We start from the raw sequence: 18,100 nt of genomic DNA, 5'->3' as shown, positions 1-18,100 counted from the left end.
ATTACTTTTTTTTTCCTCTCTTAATTCAGAACCAGACTACAAGGTAAGAAAAAACACAGAAACAGCTACAATGTTCCCAATAATCCGCACAAGGTCTTTTTTCAGGCAGATGATATCTCACATAATATGATATACATGGATCAGAAAGGGGAGGTAATAAAACAAAGACCAGCTACAAGGGAGGGGAGGAAGGAGGAGCAGGGAGTGGAAATGTACAAAGAATTCGGGTGTCTTCGAGGGCAAGACAGAAAGGTTTCCATGAGGGGCGGTGAGGTGAGGGAGGCCACGAGACACCCCTCCTGGGAGGGGGCCGGCCCCACGGTGGGGGGGGGGGGGGCCCTGTGGGCTTTGGAAAAGAAAAACAAGACCGGAAACAGCGCATCTGTTTGGTTGTTGGCGTCCCCCGACCCCCCGGCCCCCGACGGCTATTCCAAAGTCCTTTCCATTCAGTTCTAAGCATATACAAAGCGATTCTGGTCAACAGCCCATCTTCGAGAAAGAAGGAAGAGGAAAAACAAAACGAAACAAAACCAAACCGAAACTCCAACCCCCGCCCGGCCGTATGCAGGACGGGTGTGCGAGGGGTCACGGGACGAGGACGTGGATGTCACAGTTTTCCATGTCCCAGGTCATAGCCATCCTGGCGGCGCTGGCCGCGTGGGCTCCACTCCAGGCCACAGCCCAGCCGGCAGGATTCTCGCTGGGAGGACTGGAGGGTGGGGGGGATGCTGGAGAGGGGGGTGGGCTGGAGAGGCAGGGAGGCCAGGGTGGGGAGAGAGGTCCAGAAGAGGGAGGAGGAGGGGGAGGAGGAGGAGGGGAAGCAGTCCTGGAACACAGTGCATGCCACCGGGTCACATCGAAGGTCTTGGCCGTGGAACTGCCGCCTTGGCTGTGGCAGGATCTTGAGCGCGCGGGTCGAGCGGCCCAGCCCCCTCTGGCCACACGGTGGGGGTGGGGTGGGGTGGGGGCTGGGGAGGGGCGTCTGGGGTCCAGGTTGTGCCGCTGCTGTCGCCACCACAGCCGGGAGAAACCAAGCAAAAACAAAACGGGTTCCAGCTGCCCCTCCCTTGCCCATCCGCACCAACCAAAAGCCCCAAATGGAAAAGGGCGACTTCCTTTTTTTTTTCTTTCCAAAAAAGGCCTTTTGAAAGAAACCACTGATTGTAAACTGTCCAGTTTATTATTTTTAGATGGCTACAAAGACAGTGTGAGAGCGCACACCTAGACTAGCTTTCCTGGTGGAGGGGCTTGGGCACAGACAGACCAGCAGGGCTTGTTTTTTTTTTTTTTCTTGTTTTGTTTTGTTTTGTTTTTTTTTAAAGAAGAAAAGCAAAGAGGTTGATTGGGGTAGGGTGGGGGGGCTTGCTAGAAGCTTCCATTTTTAAAAATTTTCCCCCAAAAAACCCCCCTGAAAACAAATAAAAAAATCCCAACAACAATAAAACCCCAAACAAAAAACAACAAAAAAAAGTGTCATGTACATAAAAGGTCCTTTTGGGAAAGGGCGAAGGGTGGGATTTTTCTGGTCATTGACTTGAAATATATTTTTTTTTATTTTGAGTTTTGTCCTTCATGTTTTACGGAATAAAAAGTTCGGCCTTTTTATTGCATGAAACTAAAATTGGGAAAGGTGAGGGGAGTGGAGGGGGTGGGTGGGAAGGTCGGGGGGGGGAGCGGGGGAGATGCCCCTCCACCAGCTCCTGGGTAATGACACCTCACTTCTTCTTGCATAATTTCTGGCATCTTCCCGCCTGCAATGCCGGCTCTCTCAGCGTCTCGGAGAAGAGGAGGAGGAGGGAGGGACGAATCACACACTCATCGTCATGCTTGGAGAATACTGGAAAGGGAGAAGCAGAGAGAGGGGCTGTCAGGAAGGCAGGCTGTAGGAGAGGCTATGGCTGGGCCGAAGGGGCCCACAGCCTCGTGAAGGCTGCCTGGGCAGAGCTGAGCAGGGCCAGGACCAGGGGAGCGAGGCAGAAGGGGAGAGCCCCAGCCCAGGGCCAGCCTGTGCCCTTTGCCGAGAGATCAAGGAGCCAACTTAGCCTCCAAATCAGCGCTTCTTTCCAGCAGCCCCCGCCTCCTCCAGTGGAGCGGGCTGCCGGGTGGTCCTGGAGTCGGCCAGGAGCTGAGCCTGAGTACTGCTGGGGACACAGGGGCTTGGGGGCAGGATCGAGTCTGGGGTTCTGAAAAGCCAGCTGGAACCCATAACATGGTTTCTTTGGATGAGACTGTAAACAGAGGCCCAATACGGAGAAAACAGGTTCCAGCCCCCTTGCACTGAGACCCCTGGAAATCACTGGTTGCATGAACCTGCCTCCTCAGGACAGATGGAAACAGACTCCCAGGGGTCAAAGCACCTCCGAGACAATGTGGGCTGTGCCTCCCCGCCCATCGCTTTTCCAGCCACATCAGCTTAACTAGAGCCAGAGGCACCATGACTGCACACGGGTGTCTCGAGAAGGACCCACCAGGACTCAGACATGCGGGACAGTGGTCCAAGCCACACGGTGGGGGAGCAGGTGAGGACTCCGCATTTTGTTTGGAAAGATCTCCAAGGCAAAAGGGACAGGAGCTGTGTGTGCAGTAAGTGACTACCAGACCTCATCACTCTTTAAGGGAAGAGTGCTCAGGACCCGGAGATAAAATGGCCCAGACCCTCTTGTATGCAGGGTGCTTACATTGTCGTTTTGGAAGGAGTGGAGGAAGTTCCCTCCTAGCTCGCCGTCATCTCGCGGAGTGCCTGGAGGATTGCTAATGCCACTTATATTGTTAGGAGAATTCTGTGGGAAGAGGAAGAAGAGGTGAGGCCCCTGCTTCGCCAGCAACATCCCACAGAGGTAAGCAGCATGGCAGAGGGGGTCTGCTGCAGAGGAGACAAGGAATTGCAGACTCACTTTTGGAAGTCCATCTATGTCGCCTGACCCTGAAAGAAAAGGAGAATCCGACTCAGTTTCCTGCTCGCCCTCCCACAGAGGGGCCTCCAAGCCGTCCTGCACTATCTCTGTGCAGAGAAAGCTCTGTCTGGGTCAGTCTTTCTGTCGGGAACCCCCCACCGTGTGCCCACCCAAGTACACAGCAGAGTACCAGGCATGGTGGAGCCAGAAGCTGAGGCCCGGCGAATGTGCCGGGCAGGCTTACCTAACGATCCGTTCATGTGGTGCGGCTCCATGCCACCCATGCCTCCCATCGGGCCGTCCGAGCCAGGACCCATTGGGAACTGAGGGAGAAGCAGAGAGCACAGCCCCTCAGTGGGCCCAAGGCCCTCTCAGCACTTTCACGAGCTCCCACAGCCAGTGAACCAGTGAGTAAGAGTTAACCAAGCACCTGCTGGGGCCCAAGCCCTGGGCTACAGCTGTAGCCAAGAGTCCTGCCATCCGGGTGCTTCCATTCCAGTGGTTTCTCTCACATACGCTCAGACCTTTAACACCCCAGGAGGCTGGAACTAGCTCCTTGCCAAAATCCTCAGCGAAGTACAGGGCAGACATGCTCCATCCCATGGTGGGTGAGGAAACAAACCCAGAGAAGGAAGGGAACTGGTCCAATGAACACCCGAGCCCCATGCAGATCCGAGCCCCATGCAGATCCAGCTCCCAAGTTAGGTCTCTCAGCTCCCATCGCTGGGCCTGCCTGTCCCTGGCCTGAACCTCACACACACAGACACATTGGGTGGGTACCAGACTCCGCCAGGCCCAGGACCAAGAATATTAGTACTTATCGCCCCCACTTTACAGAAAAAGAAATTGCAACACAGACTGGCAGCAGAGGAACTGGGTAGCTTGGTCCTAGAGCCATGACACTAGCCTCCTCTGAGCTCTTCCTTAGGAATGAAGAAGTATCCTGGGAGCAGCAGGTAAGAGGAGCTGGTTTACCAAGTGAAGGAGGGGTCCTGGACACTAGGGGCTAAGGCATTGCCAGCAGGAGGGCAACAAGCCCAGAGTTCTCTCCTCAGGGCTGTGGCAAGTGGTGGAGGAAAGTCACAAATGCAATTCCCATGCAGAAGCAATGGTGTGCAAAGACCAGGGGCTCACGATTGCAATCTACTCTATTCCCATCCTGAGGCTTGTGTGGAACGATCACACCCATCTCACAAAGGAAGCAACCAAAGAACCAAAGGCCATGAATTGCAAGGATAGGCATAACTGGGACCTGGTCTGGGAGCCATGGTACCAGGAGGAAGACTGGATATCGTGGTGTGAAAGGGTAGAGGTGGTAGAAGAGAGAGGACTGGGCATCTGGCCTGTGCTGGGTGCGGAGGACACAAGCCAAGTCATACTCGGGCCTCAGCCTGGAGGACACTCAACTACCCGTCAGGACAGACCAGCTGAGTCCCAGAGAGAGCTGCCAATAGCACCACCGCAACAACTCGTGGGCGCACTGGAGAGAAGGCAGAGAAATCCATATGGCTGCATGGAGGAGGTGGTAAAAGGAAAAGACAATTGAGAAGGAGAATGTGGGTAGACAGTTCAAGGAAAGTCATTCCAGGCTTGGTTACTTTGTGGAGGGGCTGGAGCAAAGAAGAGGATTTTGTAAGGGGAGTAAGGCAGAAACCAAACTGCCATGATGGGCTGAGGCACAAGTCACTTCCCCGTGCCACCCACTTAGACACATCACAGGCACAGGTGTCCTCGTCCCCCCAAGGGCCTCCTAGGGCAGCTCAGACGCTTCAGGGCATAATTTGCCATCTGGCAACACATTTCATGTCACCCAAACCATGTGAGGACAAGAGTAACCAATTTTTGAGAGAGCCAAACCTGGACGCAGCCATACCAGACCAAACAACCTCAAAACAAGGTGACTATAACCTGTAATAATTACACACATCCATTACTATTTCAACAAACATGAAAATGGGTATTAATTTGAAAGTCTATTACTACTTTTTTTAGTTTATGGTGATATAATTCACATACCGTACAATTCACTCATTTAAAAGAACACAATTCAGTGGCTTTTAGTTTATTACCAGATTTGTATCGCCATCACCAGAATCAATTTCCAAACATTTTCATCACCCCCAGAAAAAACCCTGTGCCCATTAGCAGTCACTAATGTCACCATTTCCTCCTCAGCCCTAGGCAACCACTAATCTACTTTTGGTCTCTAAAGTAGAGACCGAATTTGCCTATTCTGGAGCTTGCATATAAATGGAATCCTACAAGACATCCTTTATAGACTGGCTCCTTTCACTTAGCACAGGGTTTCAAGATTCATCCTTGTATCATGAATCAGTACTTCACTCCTTTTCATGGCTGAATAATAATCTGCTGCATGAATATACTGCATTTAAGAAATCCATTCATCAGTCAACAGCCATTGAGATTGTCTCCACTCTTTGGTTATTATGGAGTGCACTGGCATGAATATTCCTGCACGAGTTACTGTATGGACACATGGTTTCATTTCTGTTGGGCATATATGTAGGAGTGGAATTGCTGGCTCATGTAGCTTCTCTATGCTTAAACTTTTGAGGAACTGACAAACTGTTTTCCACAGCAGCTATACCAATTTACATCCCCACCAGCAATGTGTAAGGCCTCCAATTTTTCCATAGCTTCACAACACTACTACCTGCCCTTTTTATTATAACTGTCCTAGTGAGTCTCTCATGGTTTTGATCTGCATTTCCCTAATGATATAACGTTGCACATTTTTACTTGTGCTCACTGGTAGTATCTGTCTGTCTTTCTCAGGAAAATGTCTATTCAAATCCTCTGCCCATTTTTTAGATGGTTTGTTTTGATGTTTTTATGTATCCTAGATACAAGTCCCTTCTCTGATATACGATTTGCAAATATTTTCTCCCATCTTTTCACTTTCTTGATAGCGTCCTTTGAAGCACAAAAGTTTTAAATTTTGATGAAGCCCATTTTATCTGCTTTTTCTTTAGTCACTTGTGCTTTTGGTGGTGTATCCAAGGAGACTTTACTCTGAATGTTTTCTTCCAATAGCTTTTACATTTAGGTTTATAATCTGTTTTGAGTTAATTTTTGCATGTGGTCTGAGATCGAGGTCCAACTTTATTCCTCTGCATGACGATACCTAGTTTCCTAGCAACATCTGTTTATTCTTTATTATTTACTTTTCTGTCACATAAGTGTTATCATTTACATAAAAGAGCAACAGAAGTAGTTAACAGTTAAAAACAGTAGTGGACTAATTAAATAAATGATCTGTATGAGAAAAACAGGACAATGTTTTATCCTTTGATACAGCAACTTATTTTAATGTAAATTTTGTAGGCTATATTATTGTGTATTCTTATATACACGTGCAAGATTTCGTAAAAGAACATAAATACAATAGAACAGATTAAGCATATAACACATAAGTAAAAAAAAGTAAGATATTTCTTTCTTTTCAATGAGGCAGTAGGATCTTCTTACTACTTCCTTTACCAAGAGAACGTCTCTGAATTGCCTGCAGGCCTTAGGACCTCTGTCTCTTCTTGTATGCAGTGATAAAACTATGACTTGCAGCTCTGAGCTTACCAAATACATGTCACCATTCCTGGTGCCCGTCCAAAGTGATAACATCACGCTGAAGGTCCCCTCCACAAAAGTGTCTGCATGTGGAATACTTAGCATTTTACTTACTATCACAGGGTTTCAGGATTGTATGTCTTGGTTTCTCGCTTTCCTGAGGCTGTCCATCATCTCTGTATTACAGGTTTGCTGTGGTAGACCAGATACCTGTCAATCAGGTCCTTTGCATCTACATATTCATCAGATCAGCTGTCCCTGTCTAGGGGGTCCATCATTTTTAAATGCTCTGAAGCACAATGGATGTCATTATAAGTTAAACTTCTCTTTTTTGGGGAAAATGGTTTTAAAGCACCGAGGTAAGGCAATTTGAACTCATGAGATCAAAGATGGATTCCAAATCCGTTTTAATCAAGATATCGAAAAAGTTCTATTGAAGTTGGCTGCCCTTTTTTGGTAACAGCCTCATTTCCAAAAAAATATGAATCATTTCATTTGCCGTGTGAGATTTTGCTACAACCTACCCGTAACATCAAACAACTTCAGGTACAGTCGGTTCTTTCTTTTCCTAGGTTCCTCATGACCTCTGTAAGGATCATCAAACAGTTTCGGAGAATAGCGTATGCTTTACTGTAGTTCCATTCTCCATTCTCATTCTCTATCTATTTCCAAATTAGAGAAGGAGATACTTCTTGTTTCACATGATTAAGATTTTTCACAGCAGGTTGATATTTCAGCATTTTTCTGTGGCCAGCAACAATGCTAAGCCTCTGTGGGCACATGTCTAAGGAGGTTCTCTCCCTCATTTCAATCAAGCACAACATCTCAGTAAGTAGTTCTGCACATTGCGAGGAAATGTGAAAGTGACTAAAAACTTTTCATTACAAAAACCTTGATACTACGGGTAAGCAAAGCAAGCTGTTTTTTTTTTTTTTTTTTTTTTTTTAAATGGGCAGGCAGGCACCGGGAATCGAACCCAAGTCCTCTGGCATGGCAAGCAAGCATTCTTGTCTGCTGAGCCACCGTGGCCCGCCCAGCAAGCCGCTTTTTTAGCAGTATTCTGTACGAGGTATACAAGAAACATTTTTCATCTTCTTTGGTAATTGACTTTATGGACTAAATGAAATTCGCCAAAATGTACATGTGAACTGCCTGCCGGATACGCAGATAATGGAGCAAAGTCGGGACTGTGCTCCCACAAGAGACATCCTTTTGTTTTGTCTTCTGCAGTTCCACAAAAATCTTCCTAGAAACTGAGATGACTTGAAATTCTGTTTTTCGAAGCAAAGGACCTAAGCCCTAGGGGCAACATTTTTTGATATCATGATTCAATGCATCCCTTGATACACCACACAGAGCAGGGTCAGATCCGTATATAAGGGGCCAACACATCTATCATCAACTTTCCCTCTTCTGTTCACCCATAGGACGTTTTTGCTGCAACCTCTGAAACAGGAAACAAAACTGTCTCAGTGTACAGCACAGACAAAAGAACAATGAGAAGATGCCATCATCCGTGTTGTGTGCCCAAGCTAAAGCAGCACCGCAGCACCTGCTTTCCAGCTGATCAGTGTCTGCCTAGATGAAAAACTTTTGATTGATTCAGAAGCCCACGCGTTTCTCACCCCAGACCTGGGAGACGCAGGCCCCGTGAGTGCTTTCTTACCCCTTCTCCACCCTGCCCAATCCCCAATTCCTTCTGCGTTCTGTGCCAGGATGATCTGCTTTTTTTTTTTTTTACCTCCCTAATAGAGTTGCAGGTGTCCTTCCATGTCCTCAAAATAACACAGTTGTTGAGCCTTCTTTTTGGGTGATGACTGGTTTATACTTGTGCTGGTATTGTATTCATTCTCGTTTTCATTATCCGAACTCTTAAGAAACATGTGTTCCAGTTTGAAGCACCATGTACCCCAGAAAAGCCAAACATGTTTTAATCCAGATCTAATCTTGGATTCAGCATTGCAGGGCGGAAACTTTTGATTAGATTATCTCCAAGGACGTGTGGCGTGCCCAATTGTGGGTGTGGCTTTTTTATTAGATGGAGATGTGACTCCACCCATTCAAGATGGGTCTACATTACACTATGGAGAAACTGCAGATGCAGACGCTTGGAGAACAGTTGCTTTAGAGCTGATAGAGAGGCACGTATGTTTGGAGATGCTTAGAGTGCTGCCAGAGACAGCAGCAGAGCCCAGCAGAGATCACCATGTACCTTCCCATGAACTACTAAGCCAGCCAGAACCCAGAAGTGAAGGCCCACAGATGCTTAGAGAGGAAACTACTGGCATCAAAAGTGGAAGCAATGAACTGGGAACAAAGACCAGCAGATGCCAGCTACATGCCTTCCTACCGACCTTCCTTGAGGCCAAGGTATCTTTATCTGGATGCCTTACTTTGGACAGAGTTATGACCTTAGAACTGTAAACTTGTAATTTATTAAATTCTCTTTATAAAAGCTGTTCCATGGTAGACGGGTGGTTCAGTGGTAGAACGCTCGCCTTTCATACGGGAGAGACCCAGATTCAATTCTTGTACCTTGTACCATCACCACCCCCCATCCCGTTACCCCCCCAAAAAGCTGTTCCATCTCTGGTATATTGCATTCCAGCAGCTTTAACAAACCAATATACATGGTCACAATATTCACACTGATAAAAATTAGACTAATGCAGTACTGATACAAAGCACACAGCTGGCCCGCAGACAGAGTCAGAGGCAGGCTGTGTTAACATTCAGGTGGACAGGGCACCTGAGTCCTGTGCCTCTGAGTGAAGGGACACGGCTGATCCTATAATCCTGGATTGCCAAGGTCAGAGGTCAGCGGCAGAGACGAGGGAAGATGGAGCCACAAATGCCATGTCCACTTGACACGAAAACCAGTGTTTTCTGTCCCTCGAGTTTTGGGTCACCATATACATTTGTACTTTCTCCCTCACTGCCAAAAACTGGGGCTTTTTGTTTCCTGGGAACACGGCTTTTCATGCTAAAACCAGGACGGGGGGCATCCTAATGAGGAGGCAGTGGGGAGGCTTGGGGGGGGGGGCTGCTGGCTGCCTGGGAGGGGACTCGGGTGGGACGTAGGGGGTGTGGCAGGGGACTTCTAGACATATGACCCAAGTTAAGCACTCTTTAGAACCCTAGGAGACAGACCAAAGGCCACCATGCCCCCCCGCACAGGCTGCTGGGAGAATTAATGTGTGCATGTCCTGTACTGGAGCAGCCCACAACCAGCATTCAGAACAGGGGGTGATTCCTGTGTCTCCCTAGGACTGAGCCAACAAAACAAAGAGAGCAGCCGGAAAGGTCACGGCCCCTCAATCGGGCCAAAGACAACTCTGGGACCCCAAGCGTGCCCTCTGGCCCAGCAATTCCTTGCGGCCCTGACTCCGCAGCCTCCTTTCCAGCCCCTGAGCTCCAAACCCAATTCCCATTCACCACCCACCTGGCTCAGAGGCAGAAGTGATTGTTTAGGGAACAAACGGATTGGTGTGGGAAGACTGTCCATGGAGGTGAATGGACTGGCTCTGTCTGCCCGGAGCCCCCTGGGCAGGTGACGAAAATGCAGGGAGTCAGAGGCAGCTGCTTAACAAAGCCTCAGGCAGGGCGTTGGGGAATGCGGGCTTGAGGGTGGGGACGATAGACCCCTGGCTCTGAGGCAATGGACAAGCGGGAATCAGAAAAGGCAAAATGTGAGCTGGAAGTATATCCAAGAGCTGGAATTTGGAGAGGTGAGAAAGAAGGGAGAGAGTGGCTCCTAGATGAGGGTGCAGGAGACACAGAGCTCCCTGCGGTGCAGCAGGGCATGTCAAGGTTCCGAATGAGCCCAGAGCTTGCTGCCATGGCTGCCTCCTGCAGCTTCCACAGCCAAGGAAACAGGTGCAGGAGGCTAAGGGGTTGCCCCGGGTGGGACCCAGACTCGAGCAGAACAGCAGGGGACCCAGTGCCCTGGCTCAGAGCAGGGGACCGGGAACGCCCTACCTCTTCTCTCCCACCTCCCCGACCTCCACCAGCTATGAAATGGAAACGGAGTGGCCCAAGAGTTAATCACTTTTCTGGCGGTTTATTTTATTCATCTTTGGTAACAAATGGCTGAAATCAATTAAACTTGCTTTCCCCTCAGCTGATGAAGTTAATTATGATTTGTTATGGTATCTGATATGTAAATTATTAGAAAGCAGACTTACGTTGGACCGGCTGCCTCCAGGCGGCACCGGATTAATCATTGTGTAGATGTTGTCACTGGAATTTGTTGAATCTGTAGAATAGTGGAAACCGTCAAGTCAGGGGTGATTAATTCATTTCTTAATTAAAACAAACTCGTGGCACTTGAACTCATTCTTTTGTATTTTATCACCTAAAATTTCCTCTAAGTACCACCATTTTCTGGCTAATTTGTATTTAATGAAGATTCACAAAGTTTTTAATCAGAGAAAATTCATCTGTGAAAATCACTCAACCCTGGAAATAAGGAATTTCAGGGTGTCTGGACAGCAGCACGGACACGGCCAAGGGGGTAGATGACAGCTCACGGTCGTTGTCCCCGCACACACACACACACCACATCGGGAGCCCAGGCTCTGCACTCGGACGAAGCTGGGGCGGCCACCCCACCACCTGTGGTCTCCCCAAACCCCTCCCAGAGGTTTTAATCAGAATGGAAAAGGCCACAAATTACCCAGGGGCCACCCTGCCAAGCTGATGGGGCAGGAGGGAGAGGCAGGGATGGGGCTGGAGGCTCATTAACATACGGAGTGGTTTAATGTGACCCAGTCTGAATGTAGGTCACGCAGCTCATAAAAATGCAGCAGCAGAAAGGGGGAGCCGGGGTGGGAGCTGGGATATCACGGTCGCCACCAGCTCCACCCCTGCAGCTGAGCAGCTTCCTTGGAGTGGGGAGCTGATGAGGGGGTGGAAGAGAGGGTCCCCTCCAGCTCCCCAATTAGCAAGAGAAACTGCGTTAAGAAATCAGCTCATATGTTTGTATCAGGAGCAGGAATCATCTTCTCAGGCAGAAACCCAACAGCCTCTCACTTTTTTGGGGGGTGGGGTGGGGTGCTGGTGTAAGGATTGTATGCTGAATTCCTTCTAGCTGGCTGGTAAGCTATTCTTAGCAGGGAAAGAAACATAATTGTGAAGCTGTGTGTGTGCATGTGTGCACATGCCCACGCTGTGTGCCCGCATACCCTTTTCTGACTAAAGAAGGAGGGAGAAAGCATCTCCAACACAGGGAACCAGGAGCCAAGAGCCATGAAAATTCTAAATGCATCAAGTCTTAGAATCCTGAACCCAGGATGTTAGAAACCAGAAGCCCCCTTTTCAGATCAATTAGAGAAAAATGTCCACCCAGAATGGGGTTCTTGCCAATAAATAGGAGCCAAGGGCAGGAGAGCTCCCTTGTCTCCAGACCTCCCTGCTCAGCCCTGAGCTTTATTAGTGCAGTACTGAGAACCAGAGCTGAGGGTAGCCTGGCAGCACTAGAGGACCCCTGACATCCCTGGATGCCAAAGTACTGGGTGGGGGAGGACATGCTGCTCAGGAAGAAGTGGCAAGGAAGCATTGGCTCCCCTATAGGACTTCTGTGTTGCTCCCCAGCCAAGCCCTCTTACCTGCAGGACTAGGCATGATGGGTGTTCCTGGGGGGCCGCCACCGCCAGGGGGACCCTGGAGATGAGATAAAAACTGTCATTGGAAACCCATGGTGATACCACACGTAGGGACAGGCTGCTGAGCTCCTGCTAGGTCAGCAACACCTGCTGACCTGAGGTGCTAAGCCTCCAGTGCTCACGCAGAGACAGGCATGATGCTTGGTGTAAGACTTTAGGGAAACCAGATGGGCCCATTGCCTTCCTTTCTGTAAAGAGGAACGTGCGGGTGTGTGCGTTTGTGTGTTTGTGAGGTGCATTTGCACCTCAGCTGGTGAAAACCAGAGGCCTGTGGTGGAAGCTTAATAGCCCTACTGGTCAGTTCCCCAGCTACAGATCCCAACTCTTGGGTCTTGTTTGGGAATTTCTGGGCCACCCCAGGGCACTACCAGATATTGGAATATTGACAGCGAATCCTAGCAGTTTGGAACCTGTGCTCAGAATGTGTTTTGAAAGTAAAAAGGCTGTTCACTTGCACACTCAGTTGCACGTGGCTAGATATGCAGTGCCATGCCCCTGTCATACAGACAGACAGACACACTTACCACATAGGTACCGGGTGATGAGGAGGAATATGGAATCTAGAAACGAGATGGGGGGAGGGGTCAGGTGTCAGTCACTTCCTCCAACAGGGAGAGCCCCCCAGCTTCCAAACCCACATGGGGACACGGCCCTGCTTTTCTGAGGAAAGGTTGTGGAACCCACTGAGCCACCTGCATAGTTTCCCTGGGAGGGCTGTGGGGTGTGAGCGAGGTTCAGTCGATCCTGAAGACTGCTCTCCTCCTGCCCAAAGCCTTGGCAGCAAGCCATGGGGAGGGGCCACGGGAGCACCCAAGGTTAGAAGAGGCCATTCGGCTCAGGAGGGCAGATATATAGCTCTTCTCCCCAAGACTGTCTGTAGTGATCCCCCCTGTCTATCCTTTCTCTGAACACCAGAAATCAGCCATGTTCAGGAAGAGGAGCTTAGCAGGAGCCCAGGCTCTCAGCTCAGACTTCAGAATCTGTGCACAGGAGTAGGAGTGGGGTAGGCTGAGCCAAGTAGGGTCTGAGCCCATGATGACCTAGCTCGTCACTCTCAAGACCCACAGCACATGGGCTTCTCCTTGGAGGCATCCCAGGACTGGAAGAGCCCCACTGGACCTCCCTTCCCAATGACATTTTCAGCCTGACGACAGGAACCATACTGCAATCTAGAACCCCTTCCCCAGCCCCCCACTTAACCCAGGTACTCACTGAGTTAGTACTGTTAGGATTGGGCCAGGGTCTGCCAGCTCCAGGGCCCCTGAGAGACGGATAGAAAGATGGAGACGATAAGGAAGGGACTAGAAACTCCAAGGGATATTGCCAGCAGGGGCAGAACGAGAGGGCTGAAATCAGTAACTGGTAGTCCTTCACACAGTCCTAGGGTCTTACAGACCATCTGGTTCTGGGGCTATTATGTGGGCCCACGGGCAGAAACCTATGCACTCCTTTACATGCATGTGCATTTTTCCAGGAAGGGAATCCAGAGTCTCCAAGGGGTTAAGAACCACCAATACACTGGCTAATTATTTGGGCTCTGGAGTTAAAAAAAAAAAACAAAAAAAAAAACTCCAAGGGGTTAACATCTTGATTCTGCCACTTAAAGGCTGTGTGACCTTGAGCAAATTACTTCACCTCTCTGTGTCTCATCAATAAGTGGGGGATAATAATACCAGCTCCACAGGATCATTAGGAAGATTAGGTGAGCTAATCCAGGCGGTGTGTTCAGAACAGTGCTGGGGTATATAAACACAGAGGGGGCAGCTCTCGTCACTGGTATCATCAACAGCCTCATTTTATTGATGAGGAGACCGAGGTCCAGAGAGGTGCCAGTAATTACTCTGGAAAGCTGCCTTCCGGGGTTGCCAATGGGTGGGCGGGGGTGATGGGCATGGCTCAGAGCCACTGGCCGAGCAGTCTGCGCCTTACATGTTAATCCCGGGCATGGCGGGGCCAAGGGAGTTTGGCGGTGGTCTCATGCCGCTGCCGTAATTCTGCAACGATAACCAAGGGTCAGTCTATGAGAAGGAGAAGGGAACCGGAGAGAGAGGGAGGGAGGGAAACAGACAGACAGATCGTAAGTGAGAGGGTTAGTCTGCAAAAAGGATCTGATGTAAAACAATAATACATTCTTGTAAAAAGGGTGGGGGGAAAGTGGGAGTTGAGTGACAGGGCCACAATGACAAGCCAGCACAGAGGGACAGTCACAACGTTAAATGCATTTTCGGGAGCCTCAAGATGATTTTCTCAAAAAACACATGGACGTCAGGCAAGCCACTGGCACCTCTGGGCTCCCATGACGCTATCCTGACACTTTCCCACAGGTCTGGAGGCAGGTAACAGGGAAGGGACTCGGTAATAGTCCCCAACCGGGAAACACCTTAGAAATTCTGAGGGAGAGGCAAGTGGCTGGAAGGCTGGGAGGGCACGGGATAGGGTTGCATGTGGAAGGAAAAGAACGGCTTCTCCCAGGATGTCCCTACAGGAGCAGCCCTACCTCACCTTGCCCCACGTCTGGGCCATACCCTCTCCAATGCCCTACCAGGTGTCCAAATAAGGGGTCCAGAATAGGGGAACAGAAAGGAAATTCCATATCTACACAGATTCCCAAGAGTCCCACAACTCAGCTTATGGATACCAGTACACACCACCAAGGCAGAATAGGGTAGGTTATAAAGTGTCCAGGCCAGTTCATCTCCTGCTACAACCAAGCCTACATTAAGCCTACAGGAATAAGTGCCTTGCCTCCCTTTTCCCTGCTCCACTTGGCAAGCTCCTATGCATCCTCCAATACCCAGCACTAATAGCACCCCCTTTTGTAACATCTACTCTACCTGCCCCTCTTGAGCTTAATGGCTCCATCATAATTGTTTCCATAAAATCTTGTACTCTCCCTCTGCGGTAACTTCTCAGAACACTGGAGAGCACATGTCCATCTCTCCCACTGGACAGTGAGTGTCTTTTGAAGGTGAGGACTGCGCCTTTAAGGAAAGCATCGGTTGGCAGAGACCAGAGGATTAATAAGTCTGCACTGAATGGAACAATGAATGAGTGAATAAGTAAATGAACGGACAAATAAAATGAGTCTGGCCTCAGCTTAGGCTTCTCCCTTGTGGAAGAATTTAGAGAGGCTGGAATTTTGATGGCAAAGGAAGAGTCAGTATAGCTGCCCTTTATCGAGCACATATTATGCTTTACATACAATCTCTGGTTTAGTCCATATAATGACTTCATGAGGCTGGTATTATTCCCATTTCACAGAAAAAGAGACCAAAGGTCCGAGGGGAGAAGACGATTTGCCCAAAGTCACACAGTCAGGCAAATGGCACAGCCGGAGATTAAACCTGGATCTGCGAGACTCCAGAGTCTACACTCACAGCCAAATGTCTGGTGAGAAGTAGGCGGGGAGGTGGCACTGGGCCAGGAGGCTCAAGTGCTGGAGATGACAAACTCGGTGGGTTCTCCAGCCAAGGCCTGCCTCCCAAGCCTCACCTCCTCGAGATCACTCTTCTGCTTGGTCACTCACAGAGGGGCCTGGGTCAGAAGAATGCTCCAAAAGGATGTGGACACTGACAGGCAACAGCAGGCTGGGTAGCAAGGGGGAAGGCCTGGAGTCTGCCAGGGGGCGTGGAGGAAAGGCTGCAGAGAACCCACTGCTCCCTCCAACACTCAGAGAGCCTTGCCCTCGGGAAAATGACAACCTGTGCCTATTTTATAGATGGATGCCACATGGTGGAGAGAGAACTGGTGATCTGAGGTCATGACACCGGAAAGTTAGTCCTGTCTTGGCCGCTTGCTGGTGACTTGGGGCAAATCACATTAAGTGGCAATCGTGGTAACGGTTTACTCCGTGACAGGCTGTGCTATGTGCTTTATATGCATCACCTCATTTAATTATCATGGCAACCCCACAATTGTTCCCACCTTAAAGATGAAACTGAGGCACGCCAGGACAGTGTTAGCCCGAGTTGCACAGGAATAAGCAGACACACAGTCTGGCCCCGGTTTCTGAGCCACAAGCATTGCCTCATCCATAAAATGGGGACAAAGAGCCCCTGCCTATCTCTGACTTTACAGAGCCTACGAGGATCAAGCGAAACGATGAATCTGAAAGTGCTTGGCTAAAAAAGAGAAAGAAAGAAAGAGAAAGCGCTCAGTAAGCCTGCGGGGGCGCGTACTGACTGGGGCTGTCAGTAGCAGAACAAACACCAAAACCCTTAATGCTGCCTTAAGCATCACCGAACCTCGGGTCTTAAAGGGCCCTTTCTAAGCCCCACGTGCAGCTATTAAATCCCTTCTACAAATCTCAGCCTCACTTTCACTCATCTAGAACAGGACACTCACCCCTTCCCCAGGTAGCCCACTCTCCCACTGTGCACGGCCTGGCCAAAGGTCTTCCATTCACAGACAGTTCTCTTCCAAGAACTGCAGCTGCCTCCTGCTACTACCTGCACCTGGGTTACTCCCTCCTGGTGCTCTGCCAGCCATCAGCATGAGGTTTCCCCAGAGGCAGCCTCCCCACCCAGTCCTCGGTGCTGCTGGGGGTGGGGGTGGGGGTGGGAGGTTCAGTCCCCACCATGTGTGCATGTATGTTGGGAAGGGTGGGGTGGACACTCACATCTCTGCATTTTACAACCTAAGGCCACACAGTAAGTTGGAGGCAGAAGCCAGACTGAAACTCAGGTTTTGGGGGCTGGGGAAGTTTTCAAATCGGAACACCCATCTTTCAACGGAGGGCTTGCAAACATGGTTCCAGAGACTCTGCAGAAATGGGTTCTTTCTTCTCTCAGGGTCACTCTTATCTTGGAAATGGGCCCAGCTCCTGCCTGCCCACAGCCCTGGGGTGTAGGAGGTGATGACGGGGACAGCTTTGGAAGATCCCAGCAGCAGGGACAGGAGAAGCTGGAGAGAGGAGACTAGCTGCCATGGTCACAGGGGTCTGTCTTTCCACACCGTCACCCCCCTCCCCACCAGGACAGGGCCCCCCTGCTGGAAAACTGGGGCCAGGCCCTGCCTGGACTCAGCCTCAGTTCTGCACCCTGCGAGGGCCCACGGGGGCGGCTCTGCTACTTCCTGTAACCCTCTCAGCAGGGCCCTTCCTGTGGCCTATCCTGAATGGGGACTTGTCACCCAGTCCGCAGGCTCGGTAAATGGGATCTGTCGGGCAGGCGAGCAGTTTCTCAGGCAGCAGGGGCCTGTCCTTCTTCCAGCCCTCCCTCCAGTTTGGAGGTGCCAGGGCTATCCCAGGTTGGAAGACATCTAAGGGCTTCCTATTTCCCTTTACTCTGCCCTGCACACTCTGGATCAGCAGGGGGCCACGGGAGACATGGGCTTTGCCTGGTGGCCAGGATCGTCCCCAGGGATGGGAGATTATCCTTCACCTGAAGTTCCTGAAGTGCAGGAAAGCCAGGATAGCGATCGGATTCTAGGCTGTGCTGATGCCAGCTCCAACCTGAATGCTACAAACACCACGTGCCAGTGGCCTGGGAAGTGGTATCTGCAGGGTCTGCAAGCTGGAGACCCGCTGGTGGGAAATGCATTCTCTCCATGTGACCCCATACAGGACCCCATGCCGGCTTAGCCTTACTCTAATAGGATTCGTTTTCAAACACCTTGGCAAAAAGGTTACTGCTCAACAGTAACATGCATTTAATTTTTTGAAGACAGAACAGCGATTCAGTGGAAACCCCGCCTCTCTTTGGGATACTAGCTGTTTCACAAAAACAGAGTAAAAGCTGTCTAAGGCACTGGGGGCAAGGGGCAGGGTGATGCTTGGTCAGCTGGTTCCTAGGTAACATTTAAGATGAAACATGACACAGCCTGAAAAATGCCCTGTCACTCTGCTCTGTTGTGAAATCTATGGAGTGCCCTAAAGACCACACTGCACCTATTGTTTGTGCAGAAAGTTCTAAAGTGGTTGCTGGCTAAGAGCAATCTGACTCCCCGCTGTGAGTAACC

At 50.0% G+C, this 18,100-nt stretch overlaps 1 protein-coding gene across 6 annotated transcripts in view; it reads right to left on the bottom strand.

Moving 5' to 3' along the window:
- Nucleotides 1-1,158: 1,158 nt before the first annotated feature.
- The window catches only part of SSBP3 (single stranded DNA binding protein 3), a 165,336-nt gene continuing 148,394 nt past the window's right edge, over nt 1,159-18,100 (bottom strand). For all 6 annotated transcript variants that reach the window (XM_077149555.1, XM_077149556.1, XM_077149557.1 and 3 more), the window contains 9 exons: nt 14,072-14,136; nt 13,355-13,403; nt 12,667-12,702; nt 12,086-12,140; nt 10,664-10,734; nt 3,139-3,217; nt 2,895-2,923; nt 2,679-2,780; nt 1,159-1,837 (listed from right to left, as the gene is read on the bottom strand). In XM_077149555.1, the coding sequence (XP_077005670.1) occupies nt 1,808-1,837; nt 2,679-2,780; nt 2,895-2,923; nt 3,139-3,217; nt 10,664-10,734; nt 12,086-12,140; nt 12,667-12,702; nt 13,355-13,403; nt 14,072-14,136 (516 nt within the window). In that variant the 3' untranslated portion in view covers nt 1,159-1,807. The remainder of the gene's footprint in view (nt 1,838-2,678; nt 2,781-2,894; nt 2,924-3,138; nt 3,218-10,663; nt 10,735-12,085; nt 12,141-12,666; nt 12,703-13,354; nt 13,404-14,071; nt 14,137-18,100) is intronic.

This window comes from Tamandua tetradactyla, chromosome 2 (assembly GCF_023851605.1).
Source record: "Tamandua tetradactyla isolate mTamTet1 chromosome 2, mTamTet1.pri, whole genome shotgun sequence".
NCBI classification, from domain to species: Eukaryota; Metazoa; Chordata; class Mammalia; order Pilosa; family Myrmecophagidae; genus Tamandua; species Tamandua tetradactyla.
The sequence above is the reverse complement of the archived record's forward strand: the minus strand, read 5'-3'. Positions and strand labels throughout refer to the sequence as shown.